General features: G+C 47.8%; 1 protein-coding gene across 1 annotated transcript in view; it reads right to left on the bottom strand.

Annotated features, from left to right (window-relative positions):
* Window positions 1-608: 608 nt before the first annotated feature.
* The window catches only part of WNT11 (Wnt family member 11), a 60620-nt gene continuing 40666 nt past the window's right edge, over window positions 609-20562 (bottom strand). The window contains exon 6 of the mRNA XM_035116173.3: window positions 609-4689. Coding sequence (XP_034972064.1) covers window positions 4515-4689 — 175 coding nt within the window. The 3' untranslated portion in view covers window positions 609-4514. The remainder of the gene's footprint in view (window positions 4690-20562) is intronic.

The following is a 20562-nucleotide window of genomic DNA, read 5'->3' as shown; positions in this document are numbered from 1 at the left end:
CTCTTCCCGTTTTATTCTCACAACAACCCTGTGAGGTAGGTTAGGCTGAGAGGCAGTGACGGGCCCCAAGGTCACCCAGTGAGCTTCATAGCTGAGTGGGGATTCGAACCCTAGCCTCCCAGCTTCCTGGCGCTCCAGCCACTATGCTACGCTGTCCCGATGGCATCTGAGACTCAAGTTGCCAGCGCCTGCCCAGGAAAAGCATTGCTTCTGGGGAAGCTGGACAGAAAAATCCCCACAGAAACATGGGCTTTGTGGTAAATCTCGCTTGAAAACATTTCAGAGGCTGTGACAAGAGGAAGAGAATAATATTACTAGAACTGTTGGGAAAGATCTGGACTATGTTGAATTAAAATGATTGGAAAGAACTTGGAAACTTTGATTAGAATGGCAGCAATTATCGATATTCAGAACCCTCAGAATTTGAAGCATGGGGAAGCAAATTTTTTATAATTTGGCATAATATTTGGTTTAATAGATATATATTTGTATAATTTGGAATAATTGGTTTGATATGATTGATTTGTAAGTGAAAATTTAATAAAAATAGATTTATTTATTTTTAAAAAAGGAAAAGCATTGCTTCAGGCGAATAAGCATTCTCAAGATTCGTGTGCAATTCCAGCCTTTATTTCATACCATTGTTAAGCTTGCTTATAATATAATATATATATATATATATAATATTTATATATAAAGTAGAATAGAGGGAGGGGAAAGCGTCGGATATATTTTCATAAATATTTCTGTATGTTCCGCATACAAAACAAAATATGTACATCTGCAAAAGATAGTGGTTCTGTGCTGGGATTAATCCTGGCAGGACCGTGCAGCCTGCCCCAGTGTTTTCGGCGAGGTCTGCCAAAAAGGGACAACATCAGTGTCTGAAATTCATGCATATCCCTCTGTGGGGGTCTCAGACTCTTCGTCTGTAGCTAGCATACACACACAAACATGGACACCCCCCTCCAGAACCAACTACAGTGAGACTCAGGGTACCAGCAGATAATATTCTTTAGTTGTGATTCCCGCTTGTCAGGGGGTTGGCCAAGATGACCTATGTCCACACCTTTCCCATCCCTGGCCTAGTAGAACATAGCTGCCAAGTCCTCCGTATTCCCCGGGAAATCCCCGTTTTTCCAGCTGTTCCTAGCTGAAAAAACGGATTTTTTTGTTTTCCCCCGGTTTATTCGGGCGCGGCGGCCATTTTGGAACTGGGCAGAGCATGCTCAGAAGCAACTTTTGATGCTGCTCTTCCCACTTCCAAAATGGCTGCAGTGCGACTTCCGGTCTGCTATTTCCGCCCGGTCGCTTATTTCTCCGACAGCAACTTGGCAGGTATGTAGTAGAACCACCCACAGGCTTGAGCCCAGGTGCCCCCAACACAAACCTTTCTCCTTGTCCTGGTCTGTGGTTGGGTATAAGCAACATTGCATGCCTCCGTTCAGGAGAGGGCAAGGCTGAGACTAATAGATAGTCAGGGGTGAATATTCTTCGCGGTTTCCTGCCAAATTCCCAAGCTCTACCCTTCCTCTCTGGCTCTTCCTTCTTCTCTCCTGCATGAAGCAGCCAGGAGAAACCAGCTCCCACCATTCAGGTTTAAAATCCAAAGCCTTCCTTATAAATCTGAAGAAACTATAAGAACCATTTTTTCCTTTACCAATGAGACTTCTCTGTGTTTTATTTCCTCTTTTAAGCAATGCAAGTGATGTGTGAATGAGACGGACTGAGGGATTGGCTAGATCCAGCTTCCAAGCTTCGAACTCAGCTAAACAGTGGTACCTCGGGAGTCGAACGGAATCCATTCCGGAAGTCCGTTCGACTCCCGAAATAGTTCGAGCAGCCAATCGGAAGCTGCGGAAGTGCTTTTCACTGGGGCATAGCTGCCAAGTCTCCCGTATTCCCCGGGAAATCCCCGTTTTTCCAGCTGTTCCTAGCTGAAAAAACAGATTTTTTTTGTTTTCCCCTGGTTTATTCTGGCGCGGCATTTTGAAACTGGGCGGAGCATGCTCCGAAGTGACTTTTGATGCTGCTCTGCCCAGTTCCAAAATGGCTGCAGTGCGACTTCTGGCGCGACGGCCATTTTGGAACTGGGCAAAGCAGCATCAAAAGTCACTTCGGAGCATGCTCCGCCCAGTTCCAAAATGGCGGCAGCGCTACTTCTGGTCCTGTCCCTTATTTCTCTGACAGCAACTTGGCAGGTATGCACTGGGAACGTTTGGGGCGTGGGGACGTTCGGGTTCCAAAGAACTTTCACAAACTGGAACACTCCCTTCCGGGCTTGCGGCGTCCGTGAGCCAAAACGTTCAACTCCTAAAGCGTTTGGCTCCCAAGGTTCGACTGTATACTGTAACTGTCTTTAAAAAACAAACAAACCACAAGATCTGCCATGTGGTTTTCCTCAACGCACCACTTGCTGTGGTTATTTTAGGTCCCATCTGAACTACACACTCAAAGCAGTGTCATGCCACTATTCTCCGCCTGGGAAAAATAACACCTTAACTTTGGGTGCCAATCCAAGATCGTGCACATTTCCAGCCATATCATGACACCATGAGTGGGACACACGAGATTGTCCTTTGCCGCTGCCGCTCTTCGCTTGCCTCTCTTTCAAAGTGGATCCATGCAAGGGATCAGCAGCTGGCAGGTCTGGGGCCAGGGCACAGGCATGTAAGGGAGAGCCCTGCTGGATTGAAAAGCTCAGCATCCTGATCCCAGTAGTGGTCCACCAGGTGCATCCAAGAATCCCACAAAGACAATGGTTGCCGTCCCTGACCCTGTATTCCCAGCAACTGGTATTTTGAGAAAGACTACTCTTGAAGCTGGAGGCTCCATTGACCTTTCACGGCTGACAGGGGTGAAGCCAGGCCTGGCGTCGGCTCCCAGGATGCTCAGGCAATTGCCAGGGCAACCCCAAAGTCCCCCCTGGTGCCGATGTTGGTTGCTGGCATAGTTTTCTTTTGTTTGGCTTTCATTTGCACGGCAAGTGTGCTGCGATGCCATGGTTGCAGTCGCTCGCCACTTTCAGGACTTAGAAGCATTCCAGAGAAAAGAAGGCAGCGTGCAGCTACAGCCTCAGTGTGCCCACTGTCCTCAGAAAAATATCAAAGCACAAGGGTCTCTTCCCCACTGCCACCTGATAAGCTTCCTTGGGGAGACACCAGGTTGCAATGGGGATCCCCCAGAGGACACCATGCCCAGGGCTCCCAGATGCCAACCCTGGGGGGAGGCTACCCTCCAACTGTCATATCTAAAGCTGAGGGAGGTAGTGGTTGCTGCAAGAGTAGGACTTTGAGCACTTCCAGATGGCCCACTTATTGAGCATGCATCTTGATTTGCCTGCAGGGAGGTCAGGCAACAAGCAAGAGCTCTTCCCCATCCCTTTCCTTCCTGCAAAAGTCCCCATCTTTGGGGGAGAGTGTGTTTGCTGCACAGGACTGCTAGATCAGTTCCAATTGTGCAACCTGTCTTTGCTGGTCTGCATCTGAATCCTACCCACAAAACTAAGACAGCATGGAGGTGCCCCGAGTCTCTCCCGCATTGTTCTTGATGTTTGTGCCCTCCCCCTCTGCCGGTTAAGATGCACGGCTTATCGCTTCCTTCTGGACTTGCACTGCAAGCGCAGGAGACTCTGACCAAGGCACACAAGAAAGAACTCAAGAGAAAGCGAGAAGCACCGTGAAAATCGCGGCAGTGGGAGCTCACTTTTGAGGAACGGGGCTCGATCCTTGCCTACTCCTTTCTGCTGCGTTATCAGCTTCTTAAAGTGACCGTCTGTCAAGAGCAATCGCTCACACCAGGCACAGTCAATCAACCCTAGAAGGATGGGGGGGGGGAATTGGGGCAAAATACTATGGGGATCTTTCCTCCTTTGACGGCACTCCCATCCCAAAAAAGAATGATGTTGTGAAAGGGGAACCAGTGGAGGGAGAGAGAGAGAGAGAGACAGAGAGACAGAGAGACAGAGAGAGAGAGAGAGAACCTCTGCAGTAAAACATTGTAGAATTTCCTTTGTCAGCTATCAAATGTCATGTTACATTACAACAGAGAAACAAAGGCTCTCCTGTATCGACTTTCATGTGTTCTTATCCCATTCCTGGCAACCCGCTTCCCATTCCCTCAGCCCCATAGCACACACAGAAGGCACTCAGTGGCCAGGTATTGAACAATAACAAGAAGACCGGATGTCCACTATATAAGAACCAAGTTTGGTCTTTGCGGTTGTTTTGGCAAGGAAGATCTCATCCAAGCGTCAACACCTGTTTGCCAGTTTCAGCCACGCCGTCCTCCACGGATTGCGAAAGTTCCTTCCCAAAAGGTGACCATTTATGAAACGTCTGATCATTCCAGCATTGCGATGGCTTTCCAACAGTCTTGTTTTTTTAAAAAAAGCAAGCCAAACATTGTCTAGGGTTCAGAAAGCTTTTCTCCTGTCCAAAAAGCGCTGGGAAATGTGGCACGGGTGTCTCAAGTCTGCGGGCCCAGAGAGGAGCTGAGTGACGCGAGGAGGGGCCTCACTTGCACACGTATCTCTCGACAGTCCTCTCGCACTTTTTGCAGGTGACGTAGCAGCACCAGTGGTACTTGCAGTGGCAGCGCTCCACCACCTTGTCCATGTAGGGGTTGTAGCCGCGGCCACAGCACATAAGGTCACAGCTGTCGCTGCCGTTGGAGGTCTTGTTGCACTGCCTGCAAGACAGAAAACATCATGAGCGGGGATGCCAAAGGCTAGAGGGTGGGGAAGGATGGCTGAGGAACTCAGCTGCGAAGCCCATCAGCCTCCTTGTGCGACTGGGAGCTGGAAGGGAACCAAGACATCATCAGGTTGAAAGCAGCCAAAAGCATCTCCGCCTGGGAAGAATCTTCCCTTTCGGGGAAAGGGCTGTAGCTCAGCCGTAGAGCATCTGTTCCGCATGCAGAAGGGCCTTAGCATCTCTCCAAGGAGGGCTGGGAATATCCCCATGATTGGAACCTCGGAAAGCCTCTTCCAAGGAGCACCGATAGTCCAGTTTGGCAGGAAATGACGTCCTACGTTTCTATCCTCGGAGTCAAACACAAGGCATGGTCTCCCCCTGACATTGCAGAGAGAGGAGGCAGGACACAAACAGAGGCCCATCTGCTGAAATTGCAGCCTTTGCACAGGTTACAGCAGGCACCCCCAAACTTCGGCCCTCCAGATGTTTTGGACTACAATTCCCATCTTCCCCGACCACTGGTCCTGTTAGCTAGGGATCATGGGAGTTGCAGGCCAAAACATCTGGAGGGCCGCAGTTTGGGGATGCCTGGGTTACAGCATCCTATTTTTCCGGACACTCTTGTTGCGGGTGTTCATGCCTCCAAACTGGAAGGGGCTGATTTACACTCTCCAATATTTTCTGATGAAAATAGGGACATCCTATTCCATACTCTCCAATATTTTCTGATGAAAATAGAGATGTCCTAAGGAAAAGCAAGACACTCCTGGATCAAATCAGAAACTGGGACAGCGTCTATAAATCTGGGGCTGTCCCTGAAAAATAGGGACACTTGGAGGGTCTGTTGATGGAGTCACCAGAACAAGGATGTCGCTTTGAAAGGAAGGGGGAGGCAGTTAGCACCGTGTTCCTAGAATCTTTCAGGGGACATGTGAAGAGGGGTGAAAACACTTGCCTCCTTTGAACTGCCACATTAAAGGAAGCCATCCCAGCAGGGCACTCCTTGCAGCACAGCTGTGGGAGTTGTTTTTCTTTCTGCTCAAAGGAGTGCCGTGTCTTTTTTTAATATTGGGGTGGAGGGAATCCCCCCTTTTGCTGTGATCACATGAATATAAGAATGTGCTTTATACCAGATCAGACTATTTGTCTATTGAGCTCAGTGATGTCTACTCCAGGGGTGGGAAATGTAATACCCCTGCCCCCATTTTGGGGGACAACTCACATGAGCAACAGCCAGCATTGTCTAGGATCAGGGATGATAATGAGGGTTTTAGTTAGTGATGGGCACATTCTGTCTGTTTTCAGTTTCTCTCAGCTTCTTACTTTGCCTGCCTTAAGTTCAGTTCGCCACACTGCAACATCAGTTCGCCCCCCCCCCTTTAAAAAGTATTCATGCAAATTCATCAGCATTCCTGTGTGAATTTCTCCTATATACAATTTTTTTGTTCGCAAAGCAATTTCCCCATATGCAACGCACCAGCAGCCTCATACAGTGTTTCCTCGGGTTACAGACGCTTCAGGTTACAGACTCCGCTAACCCAGAAATAGTACCTCGGGTTAAGAACTTTGCTTCAGGATGAGAACAGAAATCGTGCGGCGGCAGCGGGAGGCCCCATTAGCTAAAGTGGTACCTCAGATTAAGCACAGTTTCAGGTTAAGAACGTACTTAACCTGAGGTGCCACTGCATCTGGTGCTGCTTGGGGAGTCTAAGGAACCAAAAAATCAGTGCGGTTCTGAAAGGTTCTGCCCGCCATTTTGATTCAAAATGGCACCTAACTGTATTCAAACATAGACAAAAACCTGCTCCCTGACCTCAAGAATCACCATGCAACATTTGGTGGCGATAATGTGGTCTTAGAAATGTGAACACAATCAGAATTCTCTGCAAAAACTGGGTATCGGCTACCCCTGGTCTAGTCTCCCTGACGGTTCCTCGGGGTCTTGGGGACTGAGAGGCGCTTTTACTGCCTTCTGCTTGATCCTTCTAGCTGGAGATGCCAGGGATTGAACCTGGACCTTCTACATGCAAAGCAGATGCTCAAACCACTAATAATAATAATAATAATAATAATAATAATAATAATAATAATAATAATTTATTATTTCGACACCGCCCATCTGGCTGGGTTTCCCCAGCCACTCTGGGCAGCTTCCAACAGAACATTAAAAACAGAATAAAACTTCAAACATTAAAAACTTCCCTTAAAAAACTTCCCTAAAAAAGGGTTCCCTTCAGATGTCTTCTAAAATGATAGTTGTTCCTACAAATTGACTTTAAATGGATGGAATAAAGGAACTGCGAGATAAGAGTTGAAAAGAAAACCAAATGAGGGGAGGGAGGGAAGTCAAGCTCGGCAGAGCACTGGGAATGAGAGAATTGGGAAGAATTGTTAAAAAGATAATTGTGTGTGTGTATTTGTTTTTTGAATGTTTTTTTGTTTATCGTTCTTTGTGTGTTTATTTGGAAAATTCAATAAATTGCTTTATATAAAAAAAAAAAGTCGGATAGCTGTTTATTTCCTTGACATCTGATGGGAGGGTGTTCCACAGGGCAGGAGCCACCACCGAGAAGGCCCTCTGCCTGCTTCCCTGCAACCTCACTTTTCGCAGGGAGGGAACCACCAGAAGGCCCTCGGAGCTGGACCTCAGTGTCCGGGCTGAACGATGGGGGTGGAGATGCTCCTTCAGGTATACTGGGTTAAGGCAAACAAATTTTGGCAAGCCCTAAATCTCATCCCTCCAGCAAACCCCACCACCACCAATACCACACAAGGCCATGCATCCACCGTGATCGAGACTTCACAGCAGCGCCATTCTGGGCTCAGTTTCTGGTTTGCAGCTGCACGATACCAACTGCCAATAAACACAAGGTCCAATGGATGTGGAAAAGCTGTGGGTTTTCTCTCTCTCTCTTTCTCTCTTTACAAATGGCTTCAACGTTGCTTCCAAAACAGCCTGGCGTGCTCCGTCGCTTTGGACATGGCAGTAATTCAACATGAGATCTGGTTGGCGAGAAGCAGGGGAGGGAAACGGAGGTGGTGGGGGAGCTGAGGATTGCTGGACCCTACGCCGTGGACCACTCGGTTAATGGCTGGAAATGAATCCGAAGAGATTTATATGAAATTCCTCATGAGGTAATGCTTATGAGAAGTTATGGGATTAATGAAGTGCTGAGATCTCGTTCTCGGCTTGTCCTTTTATTTATTTCTGACTCAGCCTGGCCTCCTGTTTGTTATTTCAGATTTGAGTTCCTATCCAGGTTTAACTCTCCCTCCCCTTTCCTGGCTCTCTTAAGCCGACCGTTCTCATCACCCACTTCTTCTATTTTTTCCAGGGGTGGGGGTGGGGCTTAGGGGGAGAGAAGAGATGCATGCAAATATTTACAGATCTCATCGCAAAACGTCCCCCTGGGAGCCAAAACCCACAATTTGCGGCCACATGCTGCTTGTTTGTCTAGTGCTGGACCGAAGGCGTCGCTCGAAAGAGACCCCTGCGAGCCAGGATGGCCGCCGGCAGAAAACCTCAGCACAATCCTCCCACACAAATTAGCCAAGAAGACAAATATTTGGAGCAAAGGTTCACAGGCTGAAAACAGGCGCACGGGAGAAACTGGAGGGTTCGGTTCAGGAGGAACGTCCGTGACTATAAACCCTCTGGATTGCCAGAAAATCATCATCAGGGAAGGGTGCGATTTGGAGGGAAGAAGTGTGGGGTAAAAGGTGTGAGAGGATTAGACAAATTCGTGGAGGTCTTCACGACTATGTTTTTCCACTGCTAGAGGCTGTGTGCCTCTGAATACCAATTGTTCAGGAACTCAAATGTTCTTGAGCTCAGGTCCTGCTTGCAAGCATCTGGTTGGCCAACAGGATGCTAGACTAGATGGGCCATTGGCCTGATCCAGCAAGCTTGTCTTCTGTTCTTCTCATGTTTAGACTAGGACCACGGCCCTGGATCTGCTTCCTTTGCAGATGTATGAACACCACACTCTTTCTGCCATAGCCCTCATGCCCTGCATTGGTGGGCTTCCCAGAAGAGGCATCTCTTCTGCAGTGGGAAACAACATGGTGGACCTTTAGCCTGGCTGGCTGATTGTCTCTTCTGATATCTGTATTCCAGATAAGAATCCGTCTCTCCCTTCACCACCCTGCAAACTCTTCTGCTCTGTTCGGAACTTGTTTCCTCCCCCTTTCCTTTCTTGTCTTCGACTTATCCGGGCAGCAAAGATCAGATCATGCCAAAGAACAAAGGAGCATAGATGTATACTGTGTGTTAAATTCAAATGTTCTCCCATTTACACCAGTGTAGTTTATTCTGATTGGCAGGGGGCCCCCAATGGCTGTTTGAGAAGAACTCCCAAGCACCTGCTACCAGAGATTCCTGCTGTTTTGAGTCTGCAAGCATCACACAACCAACTATGCTCTTCTTGGCAATGTCTCTACAGTTTGCCTACTGTCAAAATGCATGGCCGTAGCAGAAAGGGCAGGGGTCAGCAAACTTTTTCAGCAGGGGGCTGGTCCACTGTCCCTCAGACCTAGTGAGGGGCTGGACTATATTTTTTTGCGGGGGGAATGAATGGATTCCTATGTCCCACAAATAACCCAGAGATGCATTTTAAATAAAAGGACACATTCTACTCATGTAAAAACTTGCTGATTCCCAGAGCGTCTGTGGGCCGGATTGAGAAGGCGATTGGGCTGGATCCAGCCCGTGGGCCTTAGTTTGCCTACCCATGAGATAGCGAGATGAATGAAGCAAGTTTTAGTGGAAGCAAAACTGTAGCAGAACAGAAAGTGCAGATTGCGATGGACATAGGACAATATGAAAATCACTACTTCCTTACATCCCTGGCTTTGGCCCTTCCCCATAGCTGTTCCACAAACCAAACCAGAGCTCACTAATCTAAAAGGGATGGGAAAAGATAGGCATTGCATATAAATGCCAATTTCATAGAGCAGGCACGTCCAACAGGTAGATCGTGATCTACCAGTAGATCACTGGATGTCTGCGGTAGATCACTGGTAGATCACTGGCTCTCCCCAAAGAAGCTGAACAACTGTGGCTCCCCTAAAAAAAGCTCAACATTTTACTTCCTCTCTGAAAAAACCTCTAACAACTTTGACTTGAACCCCCCCCCAAAATGGGCCTTCCTCCTTCCTAAAAAAAAGCTCCAACAACTTTGACCTGAACCCCCTAAAAGGGGGTAGATCACTGCCAGTTTTTAACTCGGTGAGTAGATCGCAGTCTCTTGGGAATTGGCCACCCCTGTGACATAGAGAATTGAATCAGCTGTTTGTTTGTTTTTTGGATTTTTTATAATTTTTTTGAAACCCTTTCCAGTGAAGGGCAGAGATATTCCTGCTTTGTCTTTTACTCTTTCCCCTATTCTCCACTCCCCTTTCCATTAACTGCAGCCTAGTCTGGTATCATTTACCGCTTATTTCAAAACTGTTGGCGAGTGTTTTAGGAAGAAGGTGGGAGGCTGGTGTTAGGAAACTTGAAGGGCCTCATTTAGAAGATAAGGTTTTTCCTTCCAGGGTTTTCCTTACAAGGAAGTTCCATCCCAAAGCTGAATAGAAACCATCTTTTTCTCCCCGGTTCAGCACATGCTTGTTACTGACGCTCATAAATTGGTGGAGCTGTTTCACAAACTGGTTCCTGTCAAGATTTATCTTCCTCTCCAGGTTGCTTTTCTTTTGCTTAGCAAGACCATGGCAGAGATAAGGCGGAAGGGAGATCTATCTATGCAATAGCGCTGGCCCGTCAGAAATGTAATTCTCAAGATGCAGAGCCGCGACCCAATTCTGTGCAGTTTAAAAACTATTGGTTCCCATCTAGGCCTTGTGCAATTTGGCCGTTTGCGGAATCTGGGAGGATTCTGGGAGAATCCAAAAGGGCAGGGCGCATTAGCAGGAACACCAGCCTCACATTCAAGCTATGAATCTGCTCCCTAAAGCTTGGGTGTGTTTAGATTTCAGGACTTTGGTTCAGGACCGCTTCCAGTTTCAACATTTTTGTTGCTGTTGAAAAAGAGGAAGGAAAAAGAGCATAAACGAAAACAGGCTTTCTTTTTCCAACATGGCCCCAGGATAGCTAAGAACGAGTCCCAGGTTTCTCATTAAAGCTTTCTAAGCACCACCATCCCCTCATTTGGGTGGGTGGGGTGGGGGTGAGAATTTTGCACAGACCTGTTTCAGTCATTTGACTCCCCCCCCCCCAGGAATTCACCTGTAGGGGAAGGATGCTAATTGGGGAAGACTGTTAGGTCAAAATGGACCCAACCTCTCCAGTTAACCAATGCATCCACCTGCTGGTGTGAAATTGTTCCCTGTGGCACATGATGCAACTATATGCGTAGGCAATGGAACACTCTCCCTAATTATCCCCATCATCCTGTTAAGTGATCAAAACACCATTAACGGGACGCGAGAGAAGTTCCCCACCTTTGCTTCTGCTTCTTTTTCCACATGTTCATCTTCCCCCACCCTCGAGTTCCTCTCTCTTTCCAGTTACAGGTAGGTAGCCGTGTTGGTCTGGGTCGAAGTAAAATAAAAAAAAATTCCTTCAGTAGCACCTTAAAGACCAACTAAGTTTTTATTTTGGTATGAGCTTTCGTGTGCATGCACACTTCTTCAGATACCTATCTGAAGAAGTGTGCATGCACACGAAAGCTCATACCAAAATAAAAACTTAGTTGGTCTTTAAGGTGCTACTGAAGGAATTTTTTTTATTTCTCTCTTTCCAGTTCACCTTTACATAGACCAGTGATGGGCAACTGTAAGAGAGAGGGCTTGCAGAGAGCAGCCCACTCTGCTTACTTCCATCAGATGGGAGAGCAGCAGCAAGTCTGGGAGTTTAAATCAGGAACAGGAAGGGTTAAGACGGGTCCAGGGCTCTGCAGAGTCCTGGTGGTTCAGCTCCAGGCTGGTAGCAGGGAAGCAGGGGAGGAGCTAGCTTCAGCAGGGGCTGGAAAGGAGGTAGACCGGCACCTCAGGAGCCTGGTTTGGGACCACAGAGGACCCATAGAGCAAGGAGGAGGGGCGTTTGGATGCCCAGGCTTAAAAGGGGGGTCAGAGCCCACGAGACGCCATTGTGGGCTTCTGCCCCATGCAGAGCAGACATGATTTGAGACATCTCACCACTGTATATAGCATGCACAATAAAACTATGAAAATCCAGAGGATGTGTGGAGTGCTTACTCGGGAGTAGCCAACACCCCATCTGTGACAGCAACCTTTTAGCTTGGTGTGTCAAAATTCGCCAAAAAACCGAGCGTAACTCGGGTGGTGTGTCACTTTGAGAAAAAAAACCATAATTTCGCGATAGTTATAGTTTAAATAACAAAAATGTATAATTGTAATATATAACTGTATTTAATAAGCCAAAAACTAATTATTTAACCAAACCAAAAAAAAAAACCCCTTATTTATCACAAAGTGCCCAGAGTTGTTGAGCTTTTGGGGGGGAGCTGCTGACCAAAGTTTTGGAGGTTTTTTGGGGGGGGTGCAAAAGTTGCTTTGCTTTTTTTGGGGGGGGGGTGCCCCAAAGCTGCTGCACTTTTTGGGGGGGGGGGGAGAGAACAGAAATAAATGACGAATGATACCTTCGCTGGAACTAATACACAGCACCGACATAGTCTGCCAAAGCGCCAAAACCCCCAGCACAGAACGAGTTAAAAAACGAACGCTGTTACACCCAATCATCGTCTGCCAAAGCGCCAGAAAAAACAGCACAGAAAGGGTTAAAAAACCCAATCTCTGGCTACCAGCAGCAACAACAACAACAAAAAAGGATCCGGGTTTTAACAGCGGAGTTTTAACAGCACAGACAAGCTGTAGCGGGAGAACAAATGGGGGGGAAACAACAACAACAACAACAACAACAACAACAACAACAGCTCGAATGGGCCGATGGGGCGTGTGCCATCAATGAGGGCTCTGTGTGTCACGTCTGACACGCGTGTCATAGGTTCGCCATCACTGACATAGACAATGGATTCAGCAGAGGTCTTAGGTTTCTAAATCACATGAAGGTACCAAGTCAGAGGGTTGTTTCAGATAGCCTTGCCTTGCCCTGCCTTGCCAGGAAATCTCCTTTGAAACATAGGTGCAGCGGACTGACTTTGGAACTCGTAGCATACAAGGTGGGTTATTCATCTGCTATTTATTACAGCGTCTTGTGCACATTTAGCTCATGCAGTTTCAGCCACACACGGTTGACGCCTGGCTGGTTAAAATCCCACAAGTTAGCTCATCTGATTAGAGCGTGGTGCTGATAACTTCGAGGTCGTGGGTTTTATCCCCATACAGGCCACCTAAATATTCCCGCCCGGAAACCATTGTCCCCACTGTGGAAGGACGTGTGGATCCAGAATTGGCCTCCACAGTCACTTACGGACCCATTGTTAAAACCGTGTTTATGGAAGACAATCTTACTCGGATACGAGGGATCGCCAAAGAAGATATTCCTGAGAGCTGGACCATAAAGAAGGCTGATGGTCGAAGAATTGATGCTTTTGAATTCTGGTGCTGGAGCGGACTCTTGAGAGTCCCATGGACTGCAAGAAGATCAAACCGATCCATTCTGAAGGAAATCAGCCCTGAGTGCTCAGATCCTGAAGCCGAGGCTCCAATAATTTGGCCACCTCATGAGAAGAGAAGACTCCCTGGAAAAGACCCTGATGTTGGGAAAGATGGAGGGCACAAGGAGAAGAGGACGACAGAGAACGAGATGGTTGGACAGTGTTCTTGAAACTACTAACATGAGTTTGACCAAACTGCGGGAGACAGGGGAAGACAGGAGTGCCTGGTGTGCTCTGGTCCATGGGGTCGCGAAGAGTCGGACATGACTAAACGACTAAACAACAAGCCCTAGGGGGCAGGCCCAGATATAGGTTTGATGAGCCCCAAGCTACTGAAGGTAATGGGGCCCTTTATATGTCCAGCTGTCCTTTGTCAACAACAAATTGTTGCTGCTTTATGTGTTGAATAGATGCTATATGGTAATTTATGGACCTAATCTCAAGCCATTTGCACATGTCGCCTTGCAACCAGTCCATGCAGAATGGCGCACCCTATATATAGAAAGGAGCAAACCAGTGATATTTTAGGGAGCAGGCTAGAAGGCAGGGCCCATGACTTACATCATAGGAGCCTACACAACACAAAATACTGTTGCTGTATGTAGGTTTTATTTTATTTGTTTTTTATCTTATATTTCAGAAATGTACATCCAGTTGTTTTTTCTTTACCTTTTTTTGGGAGCCCCAAGAGAGTGGGGCCCTAAGCTATAGCTTGTTTAGGTTATACATAAATCTGGCACTCCTCGGGGGACCTTCCATCTAAACAATTTCTATGATTCTATGAAATTCAAGTAAGGCAGAGAGCTTGTTAGAATTCCTGAGGCTTCACTACGCACTCTTCCCCTGTTTTTAGTAATGCTTTATTTTACTTCATAAATTTACATGGAGGGCACCATAATCTTTGCACAGCTTGGGGCCTCTAAAGGCCTTAATCCAGCCCTGGGCAGGGAGCTTAGATGATGATGTCTATTTGTTCTGATGTGTTTGCAGGGACACTAGATGATGTTGCATCAAAATAAGTGCTATCCCACACTCCCCAATTCATTTCCAGCGCACTTTTTTTTGGGGGGGGAAGGTTTGTTGCACAAGACCACCCTATAAAATACAACAGGGCGATTTATCCGGATGTGATGGAATCCCACCCAAAAACAGCGATAGTCTGGAAGCCCCCTTTATGCTCACTAAACGGTACAGACCACGGGCACTTATTTGTTGAGCATCGCTTCCGGAAGTATAAAGCCACTCATTCTGCAAACCGCAAACAGCCGGGCACACCAGAGATTGGAGATGTGGGTTCCTATTTCCATGAGTGAGTGAGGGAAGCTTGAATCTGCTAGTAAAAGCATTGGACAGATAGCTTATCAGCTCTTCCTGCGCATGTTAAGCATCCGAGCTGCTCAGGACAATAAGGTCTGCATTATGCATTCCTGGAAAATCCATCCCAGATATGGAACTCATAACATGGTTCTGGCGAAAACAAAGCTATCTTTTATGGCTCCAAACATTTTTGTTTCTTTTTTAAAGGGGCTTTTAAGAAAGGGACAGAAGTAAGGATAGAATCAACTACCACTGGCTACCTGCAATATTACAAAACATCTAGTTATATGATGCATGCAAGCAAGCTGCCTTAGACCATTGGTCCATCTGGCTCAGTATTGCCCACACAGGCTGGCAGCAGCTTTCCAGGATTTCAGGCAGAGGACACCCCAAGCCCCATCTGAGGACTGAACTGGGCACCTCCTGTGTACAAAGCAGATTTTCCACCGCTGAGCTACAGCAACCATTCTCTTGGATATGTGTTACGTAGAGATTTCAGTTTGGGCAATCAACTTCCAGCCTCCAGGGGTTTCCTGGTTATAAAAGGGGAAGTCATGGAGAAATTCAGAGAAGTTTTCAAATCAGAAGACAGGTGAACTAATACCAGTGTACTGGAAGAAGCAAAGATCACCTGTGTTGAAGCAATGATTCTTCAACATCAACTTCGCTGGACTGGTCATGTTGGGCGGATGCCTGATGATCGTCTTCCAAAGCAACTACTCTATTCCGAACTTAAAAATGGAAACCGTAATGCTAGTGTTCAACAGAAGAGGTTTAAAGACTGTCTCAAGGCAAATCTTTAAAAATGTAGTATAAACACCGACAAATGGGAAACACTGGCTTGCGAGTGCTCCAATTGCAGAACAGCCTTTACCAAAGGTGTTGTGGGCTTTGAAGATGCTCGAACTCAGGACACAAGGGAGAAACATGCTAAGAAGAAGGCACGCTTGGCAAATCCACACCATGATCAACTCCCGCCTGGAAACCAATGTCCCCACTGTGGAAGGACGTGTGGATCTAGAACTGGCCTCCACAGTCACTTGCAGACTCATTGTTAAAAGAGTGTTCATGGAAGACAATATTACTCGGCTACGAGTGAAAGAAGAAGAGGAAGAAGCCTCCAGGTGACTGTAGCAACTACTGTCAGAATTTAGAGCTACAGGTGGCCCACCCTTTCAGCATCACACCTCCTGTTTGCAGTGTTTAGTTTTGCATGACATTAAAGGAATTGATCTGCTGGTTTGAACGAGCGAGTGAGGGGGCTCTGTGTGGGTGCCTGTAACTCCCCATTCTAATGCCACCACAGTCACCCAGAGGCTTCTGAACGCATGGCGGCTGGCTCAAAAGTCTTATGTGTGAACTGGTGGGCAGTTTATGAGCTTCTTTTTTGTTGCTTCCCTTTGTACTTGTAGGTTTCATACAAGCAGGAATTGCGGACAATTGTAGTCATAAAACATTGCACGCATAGTTCTGGGCACACAGCTCCAAGTTCCAATAAATATGGCAGTGCTTCCCTATCATAAGGACAGAGACGGGGAAACTCAGGCTCAATGTGGCCCTTCAATCCTCTCTGTCTGGCCCTCAAGACTCTCCCCAAGCCACACCCTCTCATGCCTCTGCTTTGACTCCTCCCTAAGTATGTTTGCCTGGTTTGTTTAGTGCTGTTTGCTTATCTGGCTGGAGGGCAGAGAGATCAATCTTATTGTACAGAGGTAAAAATTACATTCATGGCTCTGCTCACTTTCGCCACCGGCACGTGGCCCCCAGAAGGCAACGTGGCTTTCATACTAAGAAAAGTTCCCCACCCCTGGCTTAGGTAAAAAAGGTGAAAGGTAAAGGACCCCTGGATGGTTAAAGGGTAAAGGTAAAGGGGCCCCTGACCATCAGGTCCAGTCGTGTCTGACTCTGGGGTTGCGGCGCTCATCTCGCTCTATAGGCCGAGGGAGCCAGCGTTTGTCCACAGACAGCTTCCGGGTCATGTGGCCAGCATGACAAAGCTGCTTCTGGCGAACCAGAGCAGCGCACGGAAACGCCGTTTACCTTCCCACCGGAGCGGTCCCTATTTATCTACTTGCACTTTGATGTGCTTTCGAACTGCTAGGTGGGCAGGAGCTGGGACCGAGCAACGGGAGCTCACCCCATTGCAGGGATTCGAACCGCTGACCTTCTGATCTGCAAGCCCTAGACTCTGTGCTTTAACCCACAGCGCCACCTGGATGGTTAAGTCCAGTCAAAGGCGACTATGGGGTTGTGGCACTCATCTCGCTTTCAGGCCAAGGGAGCTGCCGTTTATCCACAGACAGCTTTCCAGGTCATGTGTCCAGCAGGACTAAACCGCTTCTGGTGCAACGGGACACCGACAGAAGCCAGAGTGCAGGGAAATGCCATTTACCTTCCTGCCAGAGCAGTACCTATTTATCTACTTGCACTGGCATGCTTTCGAACTGCTAGGTTGGCAGGAGCTAGGACAGAGCAATGGGAGCTCACTCCATCACAGGGATTTGAACCACCGACCTTCTGATTGGCAAGCCCAAGAGGCTCTGTGGTTTAGACAACAGCACCACCCGTGTCGCTGGCTTAACCCTTTCCGCACTCACTGCTTCTCCCAGGCAGTCACTTCCTCTGGATCCTTTTCTCTAAGATGGAGCAACATGCTTGGGAATCCAGGGACAGGGAAAGGAGGCTGGGGAGTAGGAGAATCCTCCAGCAGTTGATATGGTGGTAGACTACCCCTGGGTCTGGAGGTTCCATTGGACTACGACTAATAGGCATTGATAGACTTCTGTTGCGCAACCCACACCCCAGATGCAGCTAAGAGAATCCAATTCATAGCCTGAAGTCCATTCTTGAGTACATAAATCCATTAATAGCTCCAGTTAATCCACTAATGTTCACAGAGGAGGGGAAAGTGGGAAGGAGGGGGAAAGAGAGGCTTGTCCTGGCGACATCGCCTTCCCGACACCTCTGGTTTGCTGATCCCTGCTCCAACTTGAAAGGGAAAGTGTCTTTTCTTCTTCCTCTGCCAGTCCAGAGAGAGCGAGTGTGAATGGACGAAATGGGAACGCATTATTGCTGGGGAGGCCGGTGGGCAAGTAGAAGGATGCACACCTTCTGAGAAAGCGCTTTCGGCCAAATGGATCAGTTTTAAAAGGCAGCAGCGGTGGGACCTTCCAAACGTGGAAGCTCAAACAGCGTACAATATTATAGACGCCCCAGGGGCCTTTTAAAGCCATTTGGAAGAGGTCCATATGAACATTACACTCCTTTATGTGTGGGAAGTGTGAGCTATATTTTATATGTTTTCACACACCCACACACAGGCGCACACAGAGAGAGATGCCATAATGCCGTTGGCTCCTGCAAGGAAAGTCTCTGCTCCCTTATATGACCATAGGAAACTGCCTTAAATGGAGTCAGACCTTTGGCCCATTGAGCTCAGTCTTGTCCACACTGACTGGCAGAGGCTCTCCGGGGTTTCAGACTGGGAACATTCCAAGCCCTACCTGGAGATGCCAGTGGAGACTGATCCGGTGACCTTCTGCATGCAAAGCATATGCTCTCGCGCTGAGCTACAGCCCCTGTCTGTCATGGCCGGAGTCAGCCATAGGTGATCCATCTGGGATGCAGACTGAGACCCTACCTGCCCGCGGACTGTCTCGCCAGAGTGGTGCATGCTCTAGTTATCTCCTGCTTGGACTACTGCAATGCACTCTATGTGGGGCTACCTTGAAGGGGACCTGGAAACTACAACTAATCCATAATGTGGCAGCCAGTTTGGTGACTGGGAATGGCCACCAAGACCACATAACACCGGTCCTGTGAGAACTACACTGGCTCTCAGTATGTTTCCGAGCACAATTCAAAGTGTTGGTGCTGAGCTTTAAAGCTCTAAAAGGCCTCGGCCCAGTATACCTGAAGGAGCGTCTCCACCCCCATCGTTCAGCCCAGACACTGAGGTCCAAGAGCAGAGGGCCTTCTGGCGGTTCCCTCACTGCGAGAAGTGAGGTTGCAGGGAACCGGGCAGAGGGCGTTCTCGGTAGTGGCTTCTGCCCTGTGGAACGCCCTCCCATCAGATGTCAAGGAAATAAACAGCTATCTGACTTTTAGAAGACATCTGAAGGCAGCCCTGTTCAGGGAAGTTTTTAATGTTTGATGTTTTATCGTGTTTTTAATATTCTGTTGGTGGCCTCCCAGAATGGCTGGGGAAACCCAGCCAGATGGGCAGGATATAAGTAAGTAAATAAATAATCAACAACGGAACAGTAACTCCCACAAAAATTAAAGGAATATGTTGAGCAAAGATTTTCAGAGCAAAGAGCAGCCACTGTTTAACTGAGCACAGCAATATTCCCTGGCTGACTGAAGGCAGCAATTCAAGACAGCAAGAACAAGGAGGGAGGGAAGGAAGGGGGGGGGGAAAGCAGGCGATTATTAAAAATGTGGTCGTGTCCAACTGGACAATTCTGAAAGGCAGAAATTCAATGCTTTGAGTGGGAATTCAACCAGGATACGGCTTTAAAAACAAATAAACGTGTGCCGAGGGATCTTGGATAACCTCCCTGTACAAATCCAAAGCATTTTGGGTGTCAGTGGTGTTGGGTCATCTCCAGGCCAGTTGGAGGGCTGCCTTTAGGGTTCTCCAATCCCCAAACACAAGCCCTTTTGTTTTGCTATGGACACGGGTCATTTGTCTGACAATGGATCTTCCAGATGGAAAGGAGGATACCAAGACAAGACTGTACAGCTGAGGAACGAGGGCAGTAATGTGGAGAGGGTGGAAACTGTCTTAGATAGAGTCAGATCCTTGGCCTGTCTAGCTTAGCATAAGTCTATCTAGCTACAGTTCCCAGGTTTCTTTGGGGGGAAGCCATGACTGTAAAAGTGGTATAGCAGTCCTTTAAACTGTAAGGTGTGGCCTCAGTCTTGGCCACAGAGCACGATTCAACATGGAAAAATAGGAAACCACCTTACACAATGTCATACTATTTATTCAACTAGCCAAGCATGGTCTACTCTGACTGGCAGTGGCTCCTAGGATCTCAGGTATCATGGCCTTGAGCTCAGAGGAGGAGGAAACAGAGCCTGAGCCAGTGTTACCTGTTCCACACCTGGCCAATAGCTCAGGCAGCATGGCAAGTGGGAGGCCACAGTCAATCGAATAAGTGACTGCCTGAAGGCTAGAACGTTATGTAGTTGTTAAAATCCCTAATATTTAATGGACCTTAGGAAGAAGGGTCTCATAAGGGCCTCAGCTGACCTCCAGCCTTGGTTGGAGCATGTGGCTCACTGGGAGCTCTCCGTGGTGCTGAAACCTGCAGGTACCCGGTGCATAACTTTGGACTGATTCAGCAGGACTCTGCTTGTGTTCTTCTGGACGCACATGCAGACCAGACACTCAATGCCCACACGTTTGGACAGGCAGGTGCCCGTGCTCACTCGCATCTTTTCAGATTCCCACACTTCTGCCCATCAGCAGAGAAGTGAGAGGGGGTACTCCCCATCACAGTGCTGCAATTGGATGGAGGAAGCAGGAGAAGGGAAGACCTCTTCATACTTTTCAAAGCCGTTGCATGAAAGTTTTAGTAAACAGAAAGGAGCCCTTCTTCCAGTTCCCTGAGCTCCAAAACTTTCTTCCAACGGCATAAAAGAAGAAAGGATCCTTTCCAGAAGTAAGAAGAGGCGCCTGCTTTGGGGACTATAGCTGTTTTGGACACCCAAGCATATCCCAAACCACTAACAAGAACCCCATGGATGAAGAACAAGCAGAAAATAGGTTGTTATTATTATTTTAAGAAAACTAAAACTGTTTTTAAAAGAAACACTTGGGGGCTGGATGCCACCTGGAGACTGCGGATTCTAAGGATATGCTCTGCTCCTGGGCCTGGGCCTTTTATAAATACATTTCCAAATGAGCCAGACTCCATTGAGTCCCAGCTTCGAAGCCCAGTGGATTTGCAAAACACAGACCCTCG

This window comes from Zootoca vivipara, chromosome 4, assembly GCF_965207765.1.
Source record: "Zootoca vivipara chromosome 4, rZooViv2.hap1.1, whole genome shotgun sequence".
NCBI lineage: Eukaryota > Metazoa > Chordata > Lepidosauria > Squamata > Lacertidae > Zootoca > Zootoca vivipara.
This window is presented reverse-complemented; position numbering and strand designations above follow the sequence as displayed.